Here is a 22,501-nt window from a genome sequence, read left to right as displayed (position 1 = left end):
GTACAGCCTTAACCTTTCAAATGGCTGCCATTAGGTTCAATTATTCTGATTAAAAGGCTTCCAATTCATTTAATCTGTCCTTATTTAGATAGATTTGTAACAGTCTTATCACAAAAAGAAAAGGAGTACTTGTGGCACCTTAGAGACTAACAAATTTATTTGAGCATAAGCTTTCGTGAGCTACAGCTCACTTCATCTGATGTCCGATGAAGAGAGCTGTAGCTCACGAAAGCTTATGCTCTAATAAATTTGTTAGTCTCTAAGGTGCCACAAGTACTCCTTTTCTTTTTGCGGATACAGACTAACACGGCTGCTACTCTGCAACCAGTCTTATCACAGAAAACACCCACGTAATATTGATCTGTTTGGGTGAAATTCACCCAGACACTCAGCACCCAAGCAATGTTTAAAGCCCTCAAAAAAACCGTAGTGGGACTGAAGCAGCATAGGTAATGTAGTGTAATGAAGCAGTAGGCCTTCTTCTGGCTGTCTGTACAAGGGTGAACTGGACTCTTTCTACTTTAATGCCAAGGTTACTGGCATAGCTTATCTGTGTTTACACATAAAGATCAGTAAAATTGCACTGAAATATACCTATGTAAATTAGTATTTACCACACAATACTTGCTTATGGAACTATCCTCCCCTTAGTAAGACATAGCATGGTGTGTCTTACATAACTTCAGACAGTTGTTTTTCACAAATGATCCTTAAAGCACATGTTAACCTTCCTCTCATCCCCCTGACTTTTGCTGTGTTCACCGTTTAGTTCCTGGGTTTCCATTCTTAGTGAGCTTTCCCCTGGGCAAGGAGAGTTTTCCAGGAACCCAGCATAGGCACCTTTTCAGGGATCAGAAGACCATAGAGCTTTTTTTGTTATTGGGTCAGGCTCAAAGACAACTTCTTCTTTAAATGCAAAGCAAAACGTTCAAAATCTACTAATTTTAAGAATGAACTTGCTTTTTTGCTTTTTGAAACCATTCAGTAGTTCTCACCCAACCCATTACTCTCACTGCCTTGGGCTTTACATTCTCTCAAACATAGTTTCCATTTAAAGGCCCTTGTCCCCCTTGCTCCATTTGGAGATTGTCAGAAGCAGAGGAATCAGAAACCTCTGTCTAGGTCTAAATTTGTTCTAATAGTTTCTCACAAGCCCAGAAGAAGGAAATCTCAATTTATAGAGCCCTGCACGGATACAAAATTTCTATCCACATCTGATCCGTAAACATGGTCTGTGGATATTTGTGGATATCTGCAAATTTGCAGGGCTCTACCAGTTGATCTCTTGAACTCAGATTTCCCACATAGGTCAGCAGTTTCTGCTGCAGCAGCCACACCACCAGACTAATAAATTCTCTCCCAGTGTTGTATAGATTTATTTCTGAATGAAGCTATTTATCTGTTAAGTGCTTTGTGATGTATTATTACAATTAATAGACAAATCAAATAATGCTAATGAATAGGGATGATCAAAATAAAGAACCTTTTTGATTCTGAGTGCAACAGCAGAATAATTCCTTCCTGGGATCCTACATTCTCCACTTCTCTTTTCCAGTATCGTTCTCAGCAGAAATGAGTCTCATGTTTCAGTGAAGCCTGTTTACTAAATGACTTGTAAAATAATAAATCACCTGTTCTTAGTAACAATTTACTACTCTGTGGGAACACTTCCAATTGCTCATATCACCATGAGACTGTTATCCATCTAGTTTCTGAGCAGATGGCAGGTATTTACCGTGAGTGACCTTTTTTATCACACACAGTAACTCCCCCGCAGCAATGGCATATGGTGCATATAGACCCTGAGGCCTGTACTGGATTGTTGTTGACAACTGCTAACTCAAACACAAAAATTTTGTGAACTACTGGCAGAGAGAGGTTAATCTGAATTACCTGACTTGAAAACATAACTCACTGAGTTTGACCGCTAATTAGGGCATGGGAAGTAGTACAAGAATATTGGTCTTTCTTAGCCATTGGCTCAAGTTTTAGAATTTTGCAAAATCTTATCTCAGCAGAGCAAAAATAAAATCAAGTTTTTCGTAAATGAAAATTTTTCATAACATGCTTAGTAATGTTTTTTTCTGTTTTAAAAATACTTTGTTTTCCAGTTTTTCTCAAAAACATCAGCTAATAAAAAATAAATCTCTTTCAAACACTTTGACATAAAGTCACTTGGGAATTTCATTTTTTTTTCATGAAAATCAGTTTTTGTTTTCAACCAGCTCTCACACTGACAAGAGAACCAAGATGCCACCTGATTCTGAAATAAACCCCAGCATATAGGAAGGTGCTGCATGGATGATATTTTACATCCACAGAACATTAAAGCCCATGACTCATTGAACTGGTGTTATTGCATTGGTGTAGGAAGGTTGTCAGGACATCCCTAGATATAGTGGTTCTGAGCCTTGTCCCAGTGTTTTGTTATCTCTCTGTTCAATGTGTATGTACCATTCATTTCTCATCAAGGTCCGAAAAGTGGTATGGGCAACCCTTTCAGAAGTACAGGCACAGGCAAAGTGCACAGTGGAGATAAATAGACAAGCTGTTTTTTCTCCCTCAGAACAGAAATTATTAAAGAGCCAGGATTGGTTCTTTGTCTTTACAGCCTACCACCATGGGTACTCCACTTGGTGTGTGAGGAAGCTCTATTCCTCCATAATGGAACAGCTACCTCCAGCTCCTTCATCTTCATCTCAAAGAAGTGTAAGTGCCTTTTGTCAGGTTCAAAATGTAATTGCTCTAATATTTTGGTTGGGGTTTAGCTAGAGTGATGTTTCCCATAACTCATTTCATCCATAAACTCCATATTTGATTAACTTTACTAGTTTTCTCATGCTGTTTTGGAATATGCATCCAACACCTTGAAAATCAGTGGGTTTGCTTAGACTCAGTTTAAACGTTTTTTTTAGTAGAACATTTCATAGCAGGATCCTTTATCAGTCATAGTTTTGCCATTATCTAATCAACTGCATAACTTTAGTGCATTATTCCTTGTCCAACATGATCTGTTGTCTTTTTTTGTTACACCATTACAGGTATACTCTAGGCCCTGATCCTGCTAATATGCACATGCTTAATGTTTATGCACATGAACATTCCCTTTCAGTCAAAGGGGATTACTCACAGGCATAAAGTTAAGCATGTTTATTTGCAGCATCAGAAACCTTGAGTGTTAGACCTTCAGGAGAGGGACTTTGGGCCTGAAACTTTGTTCATTTACACCAGTGTAAATCAGGAGTTATGCCTTTAATGTCAGTGGAGTTACATGAGTGTGAAAGTAATGTAAGTTAAATCAGAATCAAGTCTCTTGATTTTTTTACATATGCTTGTGAAGCACCATGCACATCAATAATGCTATAGACATAGTAAAAGGTAATGATAACTATTAGAGATGGTCTGAACCAAAACCTGAGATTCAAACACCGATGAACTTTGTGGGAGCTAGCCCCTCTTATTATAATGGGCTGAGCAAAACCCATCGATTTGAAGAACTCTGCACTTTGAAATCCCAACCTCAATCCTGCAGCTCAAGCTGATCTTTAACAACTACATAAACTTTAGCAAGTTCTACATTATATTCTCATGGAGAGGGTATAGATGGACTGTTAAAGACCAATCTACCATGAGTGAAAGCCAAAATATAAACTTGAATCAACTGCTTTGTGCCCATTCCATTGAGGCTCTCTCTCCAGGAAGCTCATTTAGAGAAAAGTATGCACAAATATTTTATATACTCACAAAATATAGTTGGTGCAATTATCTCACTTTCCATTGTGCTCACAGGATTGGTTGCCAAACAGCTGTAATTCCCAATGTCTTCTTTCATGACAGGGACAATTAAAAGTGTGTCATGGTTTGAGGAAAAGGTGTAACTAGAACTGGCATGCATAGGTTTCCCATTTTTCATCCACTGGTAACCTACCCTTGTACCTTTTCTAACAGTACAGGTTAACGTCATGTTCCCCACATACTCCACTACTCCCGAAGAAGGTTCGATTTGTACAACTGGCTTTGTGACAGGAACTGTAAGTTAAACAGATATGAACAGTTATAAACAAGATTTGCCATTTATATTAGGAGAATATGTTATTTACTGCCCAGGTGATATAAATGGCATTTGTCATCCTTTTAAGAAAGTACTTAGATTTCAAATTTTATACTGCTAAAAATGAAAAACAAAGGGTCCTATCCTTAGCTGGTCCAAATGGGCATACTTCCAGTAACTTCACTAGCTGAGGTTATGACACAATAGCTGGAAACAAATATTCCATTTTAATTAAAAGAATTAATCAAGTTCATGCTGCATGCATTTTTCCATTTCCTGCTCTTCTTTCTCTGTGCATGTATAACTCCTGCTCACATGAATGGAAGCTACATATGTAGGAGAAGAACAGATCCATATTCATATCTACCTATTGATCTAGAGGAAATGAACCACTTGATGAAAGTGAACCACATGAGCCTCTATTTAGGGCCAAACTTGCCCCCCAAACCTTATTATCTTCTTTGTTGGGTTTTGGGCCACCTGCCTACCACCCTCCAGACAACATGAAATCCTGAGCAGGCAGCTGCCTCCAGAATTTTCTCAAAGTCAGGTTTCCAGGTACAGAAAAAAGCTCATGCAAAAGTGAATGTAGGCTCAAGGTGAGTAAGGGTGGCAGAACTGGGCCTTATGAAAACAGATTATTTCTTGAGATCACTATAGTTCATTTAATTTCATAGTAGTTATATGATGCCTACAAACCCAGTTTAATATACTCCCAGGATTAATAAGGAACCAATCAATAAATAAAATTTGTTGAATAATTAACCATTGCAGGTTTGAAAATAAGCATAAAATGACTTGAGTGAGTTGATTTATTCATACACAGCCAGACTGAATCACACAGAAGTGTAGCTGGATTCCAGGTGATTAGAAACTTCACAAAAGTTGTAATTTTATTTGCAGCACTAAAATATGGTATTTTATTGACTTACCATCAACAGTGACTTGAATCTTTTGATTGGCTGATATTGTCCCATTTCCATGGACATTGACTTTTACAATGTAATTGCCTTCATCAGTGACATGTAATGGATTGATCATCAAAGATGCATTAGGTGGTATGAGGGTAAACTTGTGTTTATATTCCAGGTCTGGTACTACTGACTGATTCACAGAGCCGAGTAAATATTTGGGGATACTCTGAGGTTTCTCAAATAGCCATATTATCTGGATTTCAGAAGCTGTAGTGTTGAAATTGTAGTCAACTGTAAGATGGAGTGGTTGTCCTTCAATGCCATGTATAGTATGTGATGGTACTGTCAGCCTTAGCGCAGAACAAATGCCTGCATAAAAATGGAAAGAAAACAAAACTAGGAACACTGGAAATTCTAAATGGAAACTCTTATGGAGCTGTGGTTGTTGTGTTCTCAAAATGGTCCTGATCCAACTCCCACTGATGCAAATAGTAAGACTGGTATTGACATCAGCTGGAGTTGGATCAGATTTATAGCCTGATTTTCAAACCATTTCTCCTATCTTTTACAAAATAACACTGATTTGTCTTAAATTTGATGTCACTTTTCATCCTAAGCTAGGATATTTTTTAAAAGTTTGACAAAACTTAGAAATGGAGTTCTAAGGTTATTGTGTTTGTAATAATTTCCTTTGTTGAAAATGTTCCAAATATTTGTGAGACAAAGTGGGTGAGACAATATCTTTTATTGGACCAAATTGTTTTGATGAGTGAGAGAAGCTTTTGAGCTTACGCAGTGCTCTTCTTCAAGTCTGGGAAAGTAAGGGCAGGTCTACACTTAAAACACTGCATTGGTGCTTAAGAGCTCTCCTGTCAGTGCAGTAAATTCACTTCTGCAAGAGGTGGGAGACGCCCTGCTGTCGACATAGCGCTGTCTACATGGGGTTTAAGGTTGGTATAACTATATCGCTCAGGGGTGTGCATTTTCCACATCCCTGAGTGACACAGTTATACCAATATAGGTCTGTAGTGTAGACCTGGCCTAACTCAAAGTGTAACTGCTAAATACAAGATTTGAACAGATTGTTTCGTAGGAGTAGTTAACGCATATTTCAAGGGACGATTCAAGGTGAAGTGGTTTCCTCCAGTCATAGGGAGGAAAGGGAGGGGGAGAGAGCAGCTGGGAGGGGTTGTTAGTGGGTTATAGACTGTTGTAATAAACCATAAATCCAGTGTTTTGATTCAGTCCATGATTTTTAGTGTCTAACAAAGTTATGGCTATAAGTTCCCAAGCTCATCTTTTCAAAGTGTTGTGCAGGTTTCCTTTGACAATGAGGACTGATAGGTCAGATAGAGAGTGATTGTTTTTTGAACAATGATGAGGTGTTTTTGTCTTTTATCATTTTTTCTGTTTGTATTCATTTGAGAGTTTAGTGATAGTTGCTATTGCTATTGGGGCATTTAGTGCACTGGATGAGGTACATCACATGTTGTGATAGGCATGTGTAGGACCCATGGATCTTGAAAGATGTGTTGGGAGGGGGTGTTGATCATTGTAGCAGTGAAGATATGTCTGCAGGTTTTGCGTCTGTTGTTCTGGCAGCATCTGGTGCTGCTTTGAGTTGGTGTGTCTTGATCTATAGGGAGCTTTCTTCTGATGATGGGCTTGGAGAGGTTGGTTGAAGGCCAGAAGTGAGGGCTCAGGAAAGATTTCTTTCAGGATGAGGTCACCATCAAGAATGGGTTTTAGTTGTCTCGTGATAACCCATATGGGTTCCACTGTGGTGTGGTAGGTGACAACTAGGGGTGTGTGATTAGAGGGGATTTTATATCTGCATTGAAGCAGGTTCTCTCAGGGTATTTGGGTGGCCTTCACCAAGCAAGGACACTCCCTGGGACACTCATGTGGTGGTCAGCAGGGTTGGAACATTTAGATCCGCCAGAGAGCTATGCATCCACCTCTGCCACTTGAGCTAACGAAGTACCTGATAGCAGTAGTAGGTTGTCATCCTCTCTGTGGATCAGCACTAGAGGTGATGAGACACTTTGTCAGTGGGTTTCACAGGCAGCGGCTAACTGCAGAGGAATGGTGAGCTCAGGAATCTTGGATTCCATTCCTGGCTCTGGAGGGGAGTGTGCTCTGGGGGCACACACTCTTCTGCCCATTTCCCTCAAGCTTGATCCCTTCTGCCCCTTTCCTTCCAACCTGTGGCTGCCTCAGTCCTGTCTCTTTCTCACCCTGGCTCCTTGTCCCCATCCCATTCCCCTAGGGTTACCATATTTGAACATTAAAAAAAGAGGACACTCCACGGGGGGGGGGTAGGGTATTTGCTCACGTTCCCCTGCCCCGCCCCAACTCCACCCTTCCCCACCCCAATTCCACCCCTTCCCTGCCCCATTGGACCCCTTCCCCAAATCCCCACCCTGGCCCCACCTCCTCCCCTGAGCGCACCACATTCCCCCATCTCCCTCCCAGCCACATGAAACAGCTGTTTTGCGGCGCAAGCACTGGGAGCAAGGGGGGAAAAGCAGGCACTCTCTTTCTTGAATGATCAACTCTTCTTTGGGGAAAAATAATAATGGCAAAATCCCGGACGTTTTTAGATATCTAAAAATTCCTCCCGGATGGCAATTTAAGAACCAAAAAGCCAGACATGTCTGGGAAAATACGGACGTATGGTAACCCTACATTCCCCTCACCTAGCCATTCCCAGTCTCTACTCCTCAGACTCCTCATCCCCCCACTGGGTGGGAGGTGTGTGTTTACCCTGAGAAGTGGAAGATTGCTCCAAAGGCCACCCCCACAACTGGGTTATAAAGACTTTTTATGTAGAACAAAGGAAAATAAGAGACTTCTGAGTGAAAAATCCTTTTAGTATTGGAGTACAAAGAGAGGCAGGGACAGAGATAACAGGTGATCTTTAACTTGTCCACAGTTAATTCATGGAGAAAAGTGGCTCCTTACATCAGTTTGTGGAACACTGAGCCACAGTTGAGGAATACCCATTAGCAAAGCAGAGAGGAGATTAAGGAGACAAGATTTGTTTTCACTTTCAAGACAAAGGGCTGCAGGAAGATAGTCTGCTAGGGTGGGGCTCTCACAGGCTAAATGCGAAGTTTACTGTTCTCTCAAAGTATGCTCTGATGATTTGATCAGGTGTGGGAACAGTGTGTGGGAACTTCTGCATGGTCATGGGGAAGTGAGGACTGGAGAAGTTATCAGACAAGTTGTTTTGCCAAAGATTAATGTTTTATGGGAGCAATGCTGGGTGACTCTTGGCTTCGTAAAAATAGAGATCAACACTTCATCAGAGTACAGTCTGAAATATTAGAGCCATTTCAAACATTTATACTTCTAATTAAATTAAAGCAACAGAATCTTATTATGATCAAACTTTACATTGTTGTTACCCTGTCATATTCAAAGAGCTACTAAATATTATGTTGAATTGAAGTCAATGGACCAAATCTTTATTAATTTCTTATTGATGTTCCCATCAGGCTAAAGTCCCATTAAGTCTGCAGTTAACATGTCCCCAAAGATTCAAGTGACATTTTGTTTGACCTTTTGTTGAAGATAGGTTTCTAAATTACTTAGGCATTTTTGGAAGTTTTGCCTAAGTTCCATTAAAAGCCAGTGGGAATTCAGTTCCTAAGTCACTTTGATGCTTACTCATCACTTATATTGGGTGAATCCCAGGAATAATATACTATTGTTCACAATAATGATGGTATGTTTGATCGGTGAAATACCTCCAGTGTGGAAAAATGGTCTTCCAGGGGCTTGGAGTTACAGTACTAAATATGGAAGTTGGCCAAGATTTTAAAAAATTGCTTAAGTTCAGGCTTCTAAATCCCTTCAATTAATAAGTGGTACTTAAATAGATGGCCTGAGTTTCAAAAGTGTTGAAGCTCTGAATAGCTCCTATTAAAGTCAATTGGATTGCTGGATACTCAGCATTTTTAAAAACCAGGCTACTTATTTTATAGGGTACATCTATACTACAGCTGGGTGGTGTAATTCCCAGCGTGGGTAGACACACACATGCTGTCTTTGCTTGAGTGAGCACTTAAAAACAACAGCATGGCCATAGCAGCACAGATGATGGCTCAGGCTAACCACCCATGTATGTCCCTCGAGGGGGGTCAGGCAGGATTGTATTCAGGTGAGTAGCCCAAATCACTGCTTGTGCTGCCATGGCAATACTGCTATTTTTAGGTGCTAGCTTGAGCAGAGCTAGCCCATGTATGTCTACCTGAGCTGGGAATTACATGTCCCAGCTACTGCGTAGATATAGCCATAGACACCTAAAGCTGACTTAAAGCCTGACGTTAAGGAATCATTTTTGAAAATCTTGGTTGTCTGTTTAATCAGTCACTAGCATACAGTAGTTTTAATTTTGTTCCTGCCTGTAATATGGAAGATATCTTTATGAAACTCCTGGAATGCATCATAAAATGTAGATGGATAAAAGGAAATATTTTTAAAATGTCCTTGTTCTACAGAGCCACGAAATTTTACCTCATGCAGTAATCAAGAATATTCCAAACTTAAACATATTGCAATGTATAGCTTGCTAAATAATGCATGCATTTTCCCAGCAACACAGACCTCTTAAAACTAGCTTTTCTGTATTGACTGTAAACACGTTCAGTTTTACCAAAGTGACCTCTAGCTGGAACTCAAAGCAATCTATGTTTTGCTTCCATATCACTATTCAAAGTATTAGCAAGCACAACAGAATCATTGTTGACAGAAAACAAAGTATGCAGCTTTAGTTTAAATAAAAACCATGACTTCATATTCTGAGTTGACTGCATAAAATGCATGCATTTATACCTAGGGAGGTTTCATTGTTCTCTGGATTCTAAAGCACTAATCACTTTATCATCATAAAAAAAACTAGGTCTGTTTCTCAACTGCTTTGCATCCTGTGCAAAGTGTGAGTAAAAGGCTACCAGTTCTCAATGGATCATTTTTACACCCATTCTGCAAAAATGTAAATGCATTTACGTGGTGCAAAGCAGTGGAGTGTCAGATCCCTAGCATTTATGATGCCAGGAGTGCACACACATTCATAAATCCATAGATTCCAAGACCAGAAGAAAAAATTATGATCATCTAGTATGACCTTGTGTACAGCACGAGCCATAGAACTTCCCCAAAATAATTCTGAGCACATATATTTTAGAAAAACATCCAGATGCTTGGTCATTTGGGTCAGAGAGAGTGAGAGCACATTGTTTACACATTCTGTTTATAGGGCCAAATTCTGCAGATTCTGCCAAATTCCTAGAGCAAAATGTCTTTTGACTTCCATAGGAGTTTGGCTTGACTAGTATCTGAGCCAAAGCCCACTAAAGTAATTGGAAAGGCTGACATGGTATTCGGTGGGCTTTGGATCATGGCCTCCAGGGCAGGAAAATTTGACCCTTGTACTGATAAAAAAGGCAATTAACATATGAGGAAGCTTATAAAGGTCTGTATCTGAGACTGTATGGTATGTATTAATACAGATAGAACAGCAAATAAGAAATATCAGCTTTTTGTATTCACCTAAAATATGGGTGTTATTTTAAAAAACTCAAACCAATAATCTTAATTTTGGTGGCGAATGGTACTGGAAGAGCAGAACTTTGTGGGTACAAATCTGCAGACCTGACACAAACTCTCCTTCACTCCAAATGCTGACTGATGAAATCTAGCAAAATAGTCTACAGTATATTGAGTTCACACAGATATATGAAAGCAATGTAAAGCAAATATCCCTTACATTTAGATTACATGAAGATACAATACTCTTGTAATGTTACATATTCCTTCCGCTGGAATCACATAAACATCTAAATAAAGCAGAAGTTAATTCTAAAAAGCTGTGGAAGAATTGTTGGAGAGATTAAAGTAGAATTTTATCTAATATCTAATCACAACAGACTCTTATGGAAGTACATTGGATATCCAATTTTATCCAAAATGCATGGCTGACAAATATCTGCTTATAAAAGTAACACCCAAGATACTAAACAGAATTTATTACTAACGCTAATACATTCTCCAGTTCACCAAGTGACAAAGTTAGTGGTTTTGGTAGTGGTTGTTACAAACCTCTTCAGCTTTAATAGCAAAAATATTTTATTTTCCTTTTATGCCAAAAATAAAATCATACTTATGCTAAATGGTGAATATTAGGAAAAAAAAAGAATCCTATTCTTTAGGATGTAAAACCTAAGAGTGCAAAAAAAGTCAAACTACAAGATATTTCCTTGAGATCCAATTTTCTGTGAAATCTTTTCCTCAGATTACTTGGGGAGGATTTTTTTTTGGGGGGGTCAGGAACTTCCCTAATCAAAATATTAAATTATACAGTCTCAATTTTAAATATTTACAATCAAGTATTATATGGAGGGATTAAAAACACAATACCTTCACTGTCAAGCAAAATAAAGCCACTTTCCAAACATGTTTTTGAACAGATAATAGCAACAACTGCCATGCTAAACCTTGACCTCACCCTGCTAACCTTTACTCATGGTAAATCCTTACTCAAATTAGTAAAGGTTTGCAAGATTGGTCCTAGTGAGAGCTAATTATTTTCATCTTTGTGGTGCAGTCATTAAAAAGAAAGTATAATGTACTGTACAGTATTTAGTCTACAGACTTTCTGCTTTTCTTACTAAAATAAGATCTACTATTGGGTTACAAACTTCTAGGCTGATTTAAAAAAAATCTGACAATTTAACATAGAAATTCCGTTAATTTTTTTAAGTATTAAAAATGAACCATATATCCAGAATGAAAAATCAACAGCCATAATAATACATACTGTATCTTACCTAAAAGCAGAAAATATATATTGCACTGTAAGTCACAAAATGTGTTGCTAAAGGGCTCCATGAAAGCATCCTGTCCCATGCAAATATCACCTTCTTCTCCGTGCTAAGTCAGTGCTTGGTCCAGCAGCTGCTGGTTTATTTGCCAGGGAAATCAGCAATGAGTTAACAGACCCTATCCTGTCTACTGCCTTGTGTGATTTGAATATGTGTATACCAAGGACACAGGGAGTGGGAACACCTGTTAGCTTAATACGCAACATCTTCATTGCGTGTGACTCTATCATAATATTGCCCTGGTATATTCACAGCAAATATGGAGTGTGATAAATGGGGTACAGAGTATGAATCACTCTGCTTCAATAAAAATTAATGTGAGTAAAATTTATATAGGTATTCCATATTTTGTTAGTTACAGTAAAAAAACACAGACTGGCTAGATACATACGCTAACTTCAGATAAGAATCTTGTAGTCAGATATGGAAAAGATCTGTTAGATCATCCCACTGAGCCCCTTGCAATGGTAGGATCTCTGCTGTCCACTGCCATATGGGATATTAAACACCTTTTTACAATGGATCTCAGCCAAAAAGGCAAATGAAAAATTCATACAAAAGAGTTAAGATTGTAGATAGACCTATTGTAAAATGCACTCTTCCAAACAATTGTTGCTTTGCAGTTATCTTTGTATTTCCCTTAAAATATTACAGAATAATGCTTATTTTGGGATGGCCTTATTCCCTGAGGTTTTTTTTATCCCTTTCTGAGCCTCGGGTGTGTGAAGTCTTGGTTGGGTGTCTACAAGGTATATCCTAACAAAGAATCCTCTGTCCAAAGTGTGAATCTTACTCAGACTGCCAAGCTAGCGGCCAGTCAATATGTGTTCTGCATTAATTTATTGCATCTTAAATTAATGCTCATATACAATCTGGATTTTATCCAAGGCTGTCACTCACTGTGCAAGTCTAATCAGCCGCAAACCAAGGCAACCCCCTTTCTGCCCTCCTTCCATGTGCAATAATTTCCAACAGCAAATATTTACACCTACATAGGTGGTTATAAAAATATTAAGTTTTCATTAGATAGCACTTAGGCAGACACAAATAAATCTCTCAAATATTGGGCTAGGTTGTGCCCTGCCTTGTGTGGGAGGGCATGGTTGCAAGGAGCCCTTCCCCACCTCACTCAAGGCCCTGTGCAGAGGTGAGGGACAATCCCTGTCTTTGTGTTCAGAGAGCTCAGTTGTGCAAGGTGCTGAGCTACTCATGGTGCTAAGCATTCTCAACTCTCCCTGAACTTAATAGGAGCTGAAGGCACTCAGCACCTTCAGGAATGGTTCAGCACCTTGTAGGATCAGGCTCCAGGAGGACAAGGACTGCTCCAGGATAATGACTGTAGCTGTCAGTGTCCCCAAAGGGGATGGAAGGAGGTACGCCTGGACCATGGCGCCATCACCCACTAGCCAGCGCATGAAGAGCATGTGATACCCCCCCACAAAGCATGTAATAGTGCCTGTACTACTGCCCTCTAGTGTGGGCTGTGATTTGTAGCCTCCAATTAATCCTCTTAATAATAGGCTAGGTGTCTTTAATTTGACCACTTTTTAGGATCTGGTTCACAAATGAAGAAATGTTGGTCGTAAGGGCCTGATTCATTTCTGACTGAAGTGAATGGGAGTTTTGACACTGCAATCAATAAAAAATGGATGTGGGATAAACTCCATTTTGGTGTTTTAAACAACATGTTGTGAGCAAAGGAAGTTCGGAGGAGTAGCAAAGATTGGAATAGTCATTTTACATTGTACAAACAAAAGCAAGCCTGTAAAAGACCAGGGTGTAAGCAGTCTGGCTTAGTGGTTACTGCGTGGCTCGTGTCGCAGAGTCCAGAGATGGCTATGAGGCGGTGGTAGGTGAGCAGGGATCAGAGTAGTTGTGAGGGCCAAAATCAGCAGGCAAGAATAAGGTCAGAGTCAGGCTGGGGTCAGAGCAAGGCAGCGCTGAGACAGTCCAGGTCTGGAGCCACAGCAAGCCAGAAATCTGCATGGTTGCCCAGATAACTTCCTGAGCCATGTCCTGGATTAAATAGTAAATATAGGCCAAGCAGAGGGCCACAGGATGTGGTCACTTTTGCTCCTTTGGGTGGTACTTTCTGAGGTGCCTAATCTCCACGGTACTCCTTGGATGTGGCTCTGCCTGGCCTCCTGGTGGTGACATGAGACCATCAGTTACCCTGCAGACCCGGTTCTAGTCCCAAAGATCTTTACATTACCTCCATCTTTCAGGGGTGCCTTTTCTTCAGATTGGGGCTAGGTCCTGATGAAACCAAGGAATTCGATGCAATAATAATGTTGCCGGTTTATTACATAAAAGCATGCTCGGCCAAAAAGATGATCCACCTTGACATATCTTCTGTCATATATTGTATATGTATCCTTATTTGTTAGCTATTTAATTGTGCACTATTTGTGTTTAAAGACAACTCAGTGTTATTGAATTGTGCTGGATTGACAACCTTGGAAGCTGAAGTTCTTTATCCACAGACTAGATATAGCATGGATAGTGGAAAAGTGTCTTTGCCGAGCTGTTCTGCCGCTATGTCTACACCCTAACTTGAAGAGACCAATTCTAGTAAAAAGGCTTTTTTGTTTTCCTTGCCAATTCAGATGAGTTGACCTATCTTGAGATGGCCAAAAGAGCTGCAAATTAAGGTCAGTTGTAGTGGTGACTTTTCTGATGTGAATTTCTGCACAAGTCAATTAATTACAAATCACTTGGTGATAATGAAGGTTTAATAAAAGTATATTTCTGTAAAAAAAAACAAACAAAAAACCAAAACACTTTATTTCCAACAACAATAGTATAAGGTACACAGAGTAACATGAGCACCTCAGTGTCTCTCATCTCCAGTTTCAGCTGTTCCAGCGGCCACGTGATTCCTTTAGATGTGTGTCTTCAAATAAAGGAAGAGCCTCAGGCAATTTATTTATGCAAATGTTTTAACTCAGGTGCCATATGTTAGAACTTAGGGCTCTATGCCTAATCCAAAGGAAGATCTGCAGGTGCTGCTTTGGTGGAATGGGCTTTGAACCTCTCACATTGTACTGTGTGACCCTGGTTTGCATGCACACCATGTGTAGTACGATAAAGTGCCACTTCTCATGCTATTTCATCACACATCTTTCTGTGAATATAGACCCTCTCTACACCAGGAAGTATTCCTGTCAGCGCAAGCTCTAGTAAAATGTTTCCTGCTTGCTTTCCTTTCCTCAAAAAAAGTACGAGAGAACTTTAGAAACAGATAGAATAGTCTTATAGTTCTAGCAGCACAACTTTTCGGATAAATGATTTGAATGGGATTTGCTTTGTATCCAGTGGTGCAAGTAGAAATCATTTCTCATGGGAGAAACACAAGGGAGGGCACGTGACCTCCCCACGTGACCCTCCATGTGACTCCTCCCCGCCCCTCCCTCAGCTCAGGATCCCCAAACTCTCCCCATCCCCTCTGACACCCCCCTTACCTGTCTAAAATTTTACAACTGCATCTGTGAAACACCTGTACTTCCAGGTGTCATGAGGATCCAGAAGCACCCCAAATTGAAAACTTCTTAAATGAACGAAGGATAGGAAGGACAATCACCCCACTTTCCCTTAACACACTATCAGTGCTTCCCTTATGTCCAAACTAAGCTTCTGCCAGCTTGCCTTTATCTAAGTATTGCTCTCCACCAGGCTGTGCCATCTGGGTTTGATGGAAAAGAAGCATAGAACCGTGTGTGCCAAGTACATCTTGATAGAACTATAGCCCAAATTGTTGTATTATTTTCCTCAGCATGTCATACAGGAGGGACAATCAAAATCAGCCTGGCAGAACATGCATGAGAACTGTCTCTGAACAGATAAGCAATTGATCAAAATCACATTCTTTGATCTCTTGGGGCCAAATCCTGTTCGCATTGAGATCAAAAGGAGTTTTCCTATTGAGTTCAATGGGAACAGGCTTTGACATTGGAGAGGAAAGAACAAAACCACTCAAGCAAGGGCTATGTTGCTTATATCACAGGTATCAAAGGCTGCTGACTCATGTGAGAAAGTCAGCAGATATCTGATCTTTGTCCATTGCAAGGGCAAAATCAGCAATCAATGAGTTCTAGAACAGTCTCTGTACCATATCCAACTCATAAGTCCATCTGCAAAGGATCAGGGAAATATGAAGACTCCAGATTACCTTTAAGTCTTTAGTCCCTTGGTTAGAATGCTCCCATTATTATATGTTCATAGTCCAGAGGCTGAAGCAGGAAAGAGGCAAAATGGATATGTTTCCAGGCCAGGGCCTTTTAGCTTCTGCCAGGTGCCAAGTAAAGGGAAATCTTTTCTCATTGTGAACGGTGGTGTTTGGAGTCACATGGGTAAGTTACATGTTCATCACCCTCACCCATATTCTAGTTAGAACATTCACAAAAAGTCCGTTAAGTGTAGACAGGCGTTTTCAGGGTCCATTGTGATCTAAGTGTTCCTTAATGGGCCATTCATCTTGACTTGTCCCTTCGTATGTTGGCTAAATACCTTGTGGGCATTACCACAGGAGCAAACATGTAGTAAACATAGCTAATATTCATAACTGCAGATACCAAGATGAATATACATGTATAGAAATAGCATAATCATAAGTACCAGCTATTTCACCTACATGACTATTCCCAAAAGAGATTCTGAAAAATCACACCATGTACCTGAGACCCTATGTGCCAGCACCATGCCTCACAAGAGCTTTGTTATCTGTTATGTAACAACAGAGATGGAACCAGTGACATAACTCCATTTATCTTAAAAGGGAAAGGTTAATTTTTAACTGTTCAGGTGTGACTGCACCTTTAGTCATTGAGGGCATACTGGCTGGCACACATTCAGGTTAATGGGCTTCAGTGTTCCTTAGCAGTTAACTTTTTAATGTTCATAAACCTTATGTGCTGAGGTGGTTTAAAGCATAACACAGGTTTTTAGGTTTGCAAATCTGTGAACCTCTGCCTCTTTGAGATTTTATTATTATTTTTTTGCTGGTCATAATGTCCGCCCTCTGCTCATGAGGTTATGTATGTGTCTTGTAGCACTTTTCTGAACACCAGCTGGAAGGAATTTTTTTTTCAGTAAGCGTGGACTGATTCTTTTCTCTTAGAAGGCATACAATTTTTTCAGGTTCACACCGATTAACACAGAAAACAATTGGGGCTGTTAAACTTTCTTCAAATTTCATAGAAAATTAAATTCAGCTATATTTTCCAGTACAGTGATGAAATGGATGTGTATATATACAAACATCAACATGCTTAACTACTCACTTTTCCCAAAAATATGTAGTATTTCAGTCTGTTTATATGAAATATGGGAGTTGGGTGAGGAGCCATTTCAGCATATGTGTATAACTTATTAAAAGACAAATTTTAAATAGAACTGTATCCTAAATTGCATTATGGCATTATACCCAAACATTGCATTTCAATGGGAGATTCAACTTCCTTTATAGGAACAAAACAGACTCCTGAAACTCTTAACACAAAAGTGGTCCATAGACATGCAAATAGTAAGAGTTTCAGGAGTCTGTTAGACTAGTTTGGCTGCAAAGAAGAATTCTGTGGACACTGGAGACAACACCTGATAACTATCAGGCTGCAGAACTGGGCTGACATCAGAATCCAAACATCCTCTGGTCAGTGCAAGCAGAGGCATTCCTCTAATGATTTGGACTTGATGTGATGCAGTATGAATGTCATGGATAATTCAGACCAATGGGGAGAAACAGAATAAAAAACGGTGTTTAAACACCTTCTGCTCCCTAGGCGTCACCCCCCAGCCTCCCCTTGAGCGCTCCTGACCAATTTAACAGCCCAATACATATTGGAGAGCACCACCCTACTTGCACTACTGTTTGTACCTCTCTCTCCCTTCTCTACTGCGCCAATGCAGCCTTTGGGCACCATCCCCATTCACAGAGCCTCTTCCCTCCAAAACAAAAAGTCTCGACAGCTCCGACTGCATGTTCCTCCTTCCCCCGCCCCACCCTGCGTCTCTGAGGCTCAGGAAAACTGAGCCCTGGAGACACCCCGAGGGGCAGGTGGGTGCGAGGGCTCCTTGGCTGATGGAGGGCCGGCCGCTTGATTGAATGCGGCAGCTCAGCCAGCAGGAGGCAGTGAATCCTCCCTGTAAGAGGCTCTCTACGCAACGAGTCCCTTCCTCTCTATGATTATCCGTGTTACACCGAGGGGACAGCTTTGGCCGTGTGGGATGGGCAGGACCGGCGGGGCTGGATCCGCCGATGGGGATTGTAGTTCTCTGAGGCCGCATGTCCCCAGCACCATGAAGGGTGATGGCGCGGACGAAGGACTACCAATCCCAGAATGCACCAGGCAGCAGGCAGACCTGTCACGTGATGAGCAATATGGCTTCCTAGTGTCAGATGGGGCTTTCGCCAGCGGGTGACGGGGGTTTGTGAGCGCAGCCGGCCCGTGGGCCTGAGCTGCGCGAAGCGGTGCGGACATGCAGAAAATCAAGTCACTGATGACCCGCCAGGTAAGGGGGAACGGGGCGGGGTGTGAGGGGCATAGGGGCGGAGCGGGGGAGGTGTGTGAGACTCAGATCCGGGGCGGGGGGGGAAATAAGAAAGGGCCCAGTTGGGGGCCGTGTGTCTGTGGAGGGGCGCAGTTCCTTACGTGGGCAGGGATTGCGGGGCTGAGCTGGGGGGCGGTCAGACGTCGCTCCTCAGGGGACTGTATGGGAGTGTTGCAAAGAGGGATCGCGGCCCTTCTATGGGGTAGCGGGGGTGGGATGAGGCTTTAGGGTGACTGGGAGTGTGCGTGCGTGCGCGCGCGCTGGGCTGAGGAAGTGGTGCCCCCAGTCTCTGCATGGGGATTGCCACATGTGCGTATCCGAGAGTATAGAGGCCCACGGTGTCTGAACAAGGAACACCAGTGTGTATTATATTGGGGCTAAAGTGGGGTGCTGGAAAAACGATGAGTTGCGGTGGCACTTGGGAAGAGAGGAGATGTAATGTGCCTCAGAGGTACCCAATTTTTGCTTTTATTTGCACTTTGAACCCCAAATAAATTTCAAAATATTAAATGGTTTATTCTGTCCTATTATTTGTTCCTTTTTTATGGTACAGATCACAAGGTGTCCTTCGAGTTCCCTTGCTCTAGTGCAGTTTTACCTTAAAACTTTTCCTTGTAATGTGGTTTTGTTTTTTAGTGACTGTAAGTGTTCAAAAAAAAAGAGGGGGGAGGGGAGTTATGGCAGGATTTTGAAGTAGCATTGGAAACATTTATATTAGAGCACATTTAAACAACTCTTGATAAGCACTTGAAAACCTGTTCCAATATTTTGAGTCTTTGTTACCTCTCTCTACTTTCTATTGATTAACTTTATAGTTCAGACAGTCTAATGCACATTATAGTCTGCTTGTTCAAAGGTCTGTTTTTTTAAAATTGATATTTAAGTCAGGTATCCTCCCATTGATCTCTGGAAATTAGGCCACTTTTACCTGTGTGCTTAACTTTATCTGTGTGCCTAACAAATTTAAAAAATATGGTCTGTCACAAAAAGCCAAAGGGTTCTAGTTAACTAAATGTCAAACTCTGTGAACTGTAGAAGATTAGAAGAGGGAAGGGCGGTTGTATATTCAGGCTTGTAGTTCCAGTTTCTCAAAGCTGTACTGGAGACAGCATCCAGTAAGTATCTGGGACATTTTTCAAACCCCAGAAGTAATGTTCTGGTGAGAAACCCAGCTCCCCTCACACACCTAGATACTGGGAATGGTGTGGATGCTGGATTCTACTGGAGTCATTATTGCTGCTTGAGGGCTCCATAGTATATCACCCTGCTAGGAGGCATCTGATCAATTTGAAGTCTCTTTCCTGCTGAGAGTTTCCTGTCCATCACCCCACATGCAATCCAGCTCATTGCTGCGAATGAGGTGGTGGAGTCCTCTCTTATTCTGTTCCAGCACCAGGCTACTGTCAGTTTAGGGGAGGCTCTCCCTTCTGCATTCCTTCTCCCAGCTCCATTTTTCTCCAGTCCTTTTCTGTGGCTAGCTTCTTTGCCTTTATCTAGTCCTAGCTTTTAGTAGTAGCAGAGTGAAACTGACATATGTAACTATTGTCGGGGTTCTCAATACTAGAGATGTAAAAAATCAGTCTTGTTGATTTCAGTCTGTTGCTGCTTAGGAGATGCTTTGGGGTGGCCATAGAGAAGCTGAAGCTGTTTGTGTGCAAACTCAGGAAGACTGCAATGAATTAACCTTCAGCGCATGAATTGTCTTCTAAATGTATAAGCAAGAAACTCCCCATAAAGCTTAAATTCTCTCGAAATTAACGGCATGGGCTCCTCCTATGCTACTCACATACGGGGTCCAGAGTTGTTCAGTAACTAAGTGAAAGCAAGAAGACGAAGAAAATGATTTGATGTCAAAAGCAATGCAAGGGAACTTTTTTAAAAATATACATTAAGAATGGTGAGAATATGAAATAATGCTACAAAAAATATTCAGTGTTGGAGTGGGTGGAATATTAGTCCAGTGTGGGAAAGTTTAGTTTCAGAATTATTTTAAAATTCTTAGTCCTGGGGCCAGGAATCATGTGATCCAGTGGTGCCCAACCTTATTACACAGGTGGGCCATAGAAACCTAAGCACAACCTTGAGGGGCCAAACAGATGATACATATTTTAATAAGATTTAAACTCACCTTTTATTGATTGTATTGATTTTATATTTTAAGTTCAGCTTGTTTCATATGTATTTAGATAGGTTGTTTCCATGTACAGTATTGTCTGTTTACACATTTGTATAAACTAAAATGATGTAAACATGACAAAATGCTAATAAATTGGCCGTTGGTATATTGTGTTGAAGTAGGCTGCAGGCCTTATGAAATGCGCTGGTGGGCTGTGTATGGCCTGTGGGCCATAGAATCACACAGAATATCAGAGTTGGAAGGGACCTCAGAAGGTCATCTAGTCCAACCCCCTGCTCAAAGCAGGACCAATCCCCAATTTTTGCCCCAGATCCCTAAATGGCCCCCTCAAGGATTGAACTCACAACCCTGGGTTTAGAAGGCCAATGCTCAAACCACTGAGCTATCCCTCCCCCAAAAAGAATGGAAGCATAGAATATCAGGGTTGGAAGGGACCTCAGGAGGTCATTCTTGACCTGCTGCTCACAAACCGGGAAGAATTAGTAGGGGAAGCAAAAGTGGATGAGAACCTGGGAGGTAGTGACCATGAGATGGTTGAGTTCAGGATCCTGACACAAGGAAGAAAGGAAAGCAACAGAATACGGACCCTGGACTTGAGAAAAGCAGACTTTGACTCCCTCAGGGAACTGATGGGCAAGATCCCCTGGGAGAATAACATGAGGGGAAAAGGAGTCCAGGAGAGCTGGCTGTATTTTAAAGAATCCTTCTTGAGGTTACAGGGACAAACCATCCCAATGTGTAGAAAGAATGGTAAATATGGCAGGCGACCAGCTTGGCTTAACAGTGAAATCCTTGCTGATCTTAAATACAAAAAAGAAGCTTACAAGAAGTGGAAGACTGGACAAATGACCAGGGATGAGTATAAAAATATTGCTTGGGCATGCAGGAGTGAAATCAGGAAGGCCAAATCACACCTGGAGTTGCAGCTAGCAAGAGATGTTAAGAGTAACAAGAAGGGTTTCTTCATGTATGTTAGCAACAAGAAGAAAGTTAAGGAAAGTGTGGGCCCCTTACTGAATGAGGGAGGCAACCTAGTGACAGAGGATGTGGAAAAAGCTAATGTACTCAATGCTTTTTTTGCCTCTGTCTTCACGAACAAGGTCAGCTCCCAGACTACTGCATTGGGCAGCACAGCATGGGGAGGAGGTGACCAGCCCTCTGAGGAGAAAGAAGTGGTTCGGGACTATTTAGAAAAGCTGGACGTGCACAAGTCCGGATGTGTTGCATCCGAGAATGCTAAAGGAGTTGGTGGATGTGATTGCAGAGCCATTGGCCATTATCTTTGAAAACTCATGGTGAGCGGGAGAAGTCCCGGATGACTGGAAAAAGGCTAATGTAGTGCCCATCTTTAAAAAAGGGAAGGAGGAGGATCCTGGGAACTACAGGCCAGTCAGCCTCACCTCAGTCCCTGGAAAAATCATGGAGCAGGACCTCAAGGAATCAATTCTGAAGCACTTAGAGGAGAGGAAAGTGATCAGGAACAGTCAGCATGGATTCACCAAGGGCAAGTCATGCCTAACTAATCTAATTGCCTTCTATGACGAGATAACTGGCTCTGTGGATGAAGGGAAAGCAGTGGACGTGTTGTTCCTTGACTTTAGCAAAGCTTTTGACACTGTCTCCCACAGTATTCTTGCCAGCAAGTTAAAGAAGTATGGGCTGGATGAATGGACTATAAGGTGGATAGAAAGCTGGCTAGATTGTCGGGCTCAGTGGGTAGTGATCAATGGCTCCATGTCTAGTTGGCAGCCGGTATCAAGTGGAGTGCCCCAAGGGTCGGTCCTTGGGCCGGTTTTGTTCAATATCTTCATAAATGATCTGGAGGATGGTGTGGATTGCACCCTCAACAAGTTTGCAGATGACACTAAACTGGGAGGAGAGGTAGATTCGCTGGAGGGTAGGGATAGGATACAGAGGGACCTAGACAAATATGAGGATTGTGCCAAAAGAAATCTGATGAGGTTCA

General features: G+C 41.3%; 2 protein-coding genes across 3 annotated transcripts in view; one reads left to right on the top strand and one right to left on the bottom strand.

Annotated features, from left to right (window-relative positions):
• The window catches only part of HEPACAM2 (HEPACAM family member 2), a 30,520-nt gene extending 18,600 nt beyond the window's left edge, over positions 1 to 11,920 (bottom strand). Inside the window, exons 1-3 of the mRNA XM_084621678.1 lie at positions 11,799 to 11,920; positions 4,984 to 5,334; positions 3,745 to 4,029 (exon numbers count right to left, since the gene is read on the bottom strand). Coding sequence (XP_084477804.1) covers positions 3,745 to 4,029; positions 4,984 to 5,334; positions 11,799 to 11,877 — 715 coding nt within the window. The 5' untranslated portion in view covers positions 11,878 to 11,920. The remainder of the gene's footprint in view (positions 1 to 3,744; positions 4,030 to 4,983; positions 5,335 to 11,798) is intronic.
• A 6,297-nt stretch (positions 11,921 to 18,217) lies between these two features.
• The window catches only part of VPS50 (VPS50 subunit of EARP/GARPII complex), a 207,390-nt gene continuing 203,106 nt past the window's right edge, over positions 18,218 to 22,501 (top strand). For both annotated transcript variants that reach the window (XM_084620900.1, XM_084620899.1), the window contains exon 1: positions 18,218 to 18,359. In XM_084620900.1, coding sequence (XP_084477026.1) covers positions 18,327 to 18,359 — 33 coding nt within the window. In that variant the 5' untranslated portion in view covers positions 18,218 to 18,326. The remainder of the gene's footprint in view (positions 18,360 to 22,501) is intronic.

This window comes from Lepidochelys olivacea (assembly GCF_965140295.1).
Source record: "Lepidochelys olivacea isolate rLepOli2 genome assembly, chromosome: 2".
In the NCBI taxonomy this organism is placed as follows: Eukaryota; Metazoa; Chordata; order Testudines; family Cheloniidae; genus Lepidochelys; species Lepidochelys olivacea.
The sequence above is the reverse complement of the archived record's forward strand: the minus strand, read 5'-3'. Positions and strand labels throughout refer to the sequence as shown.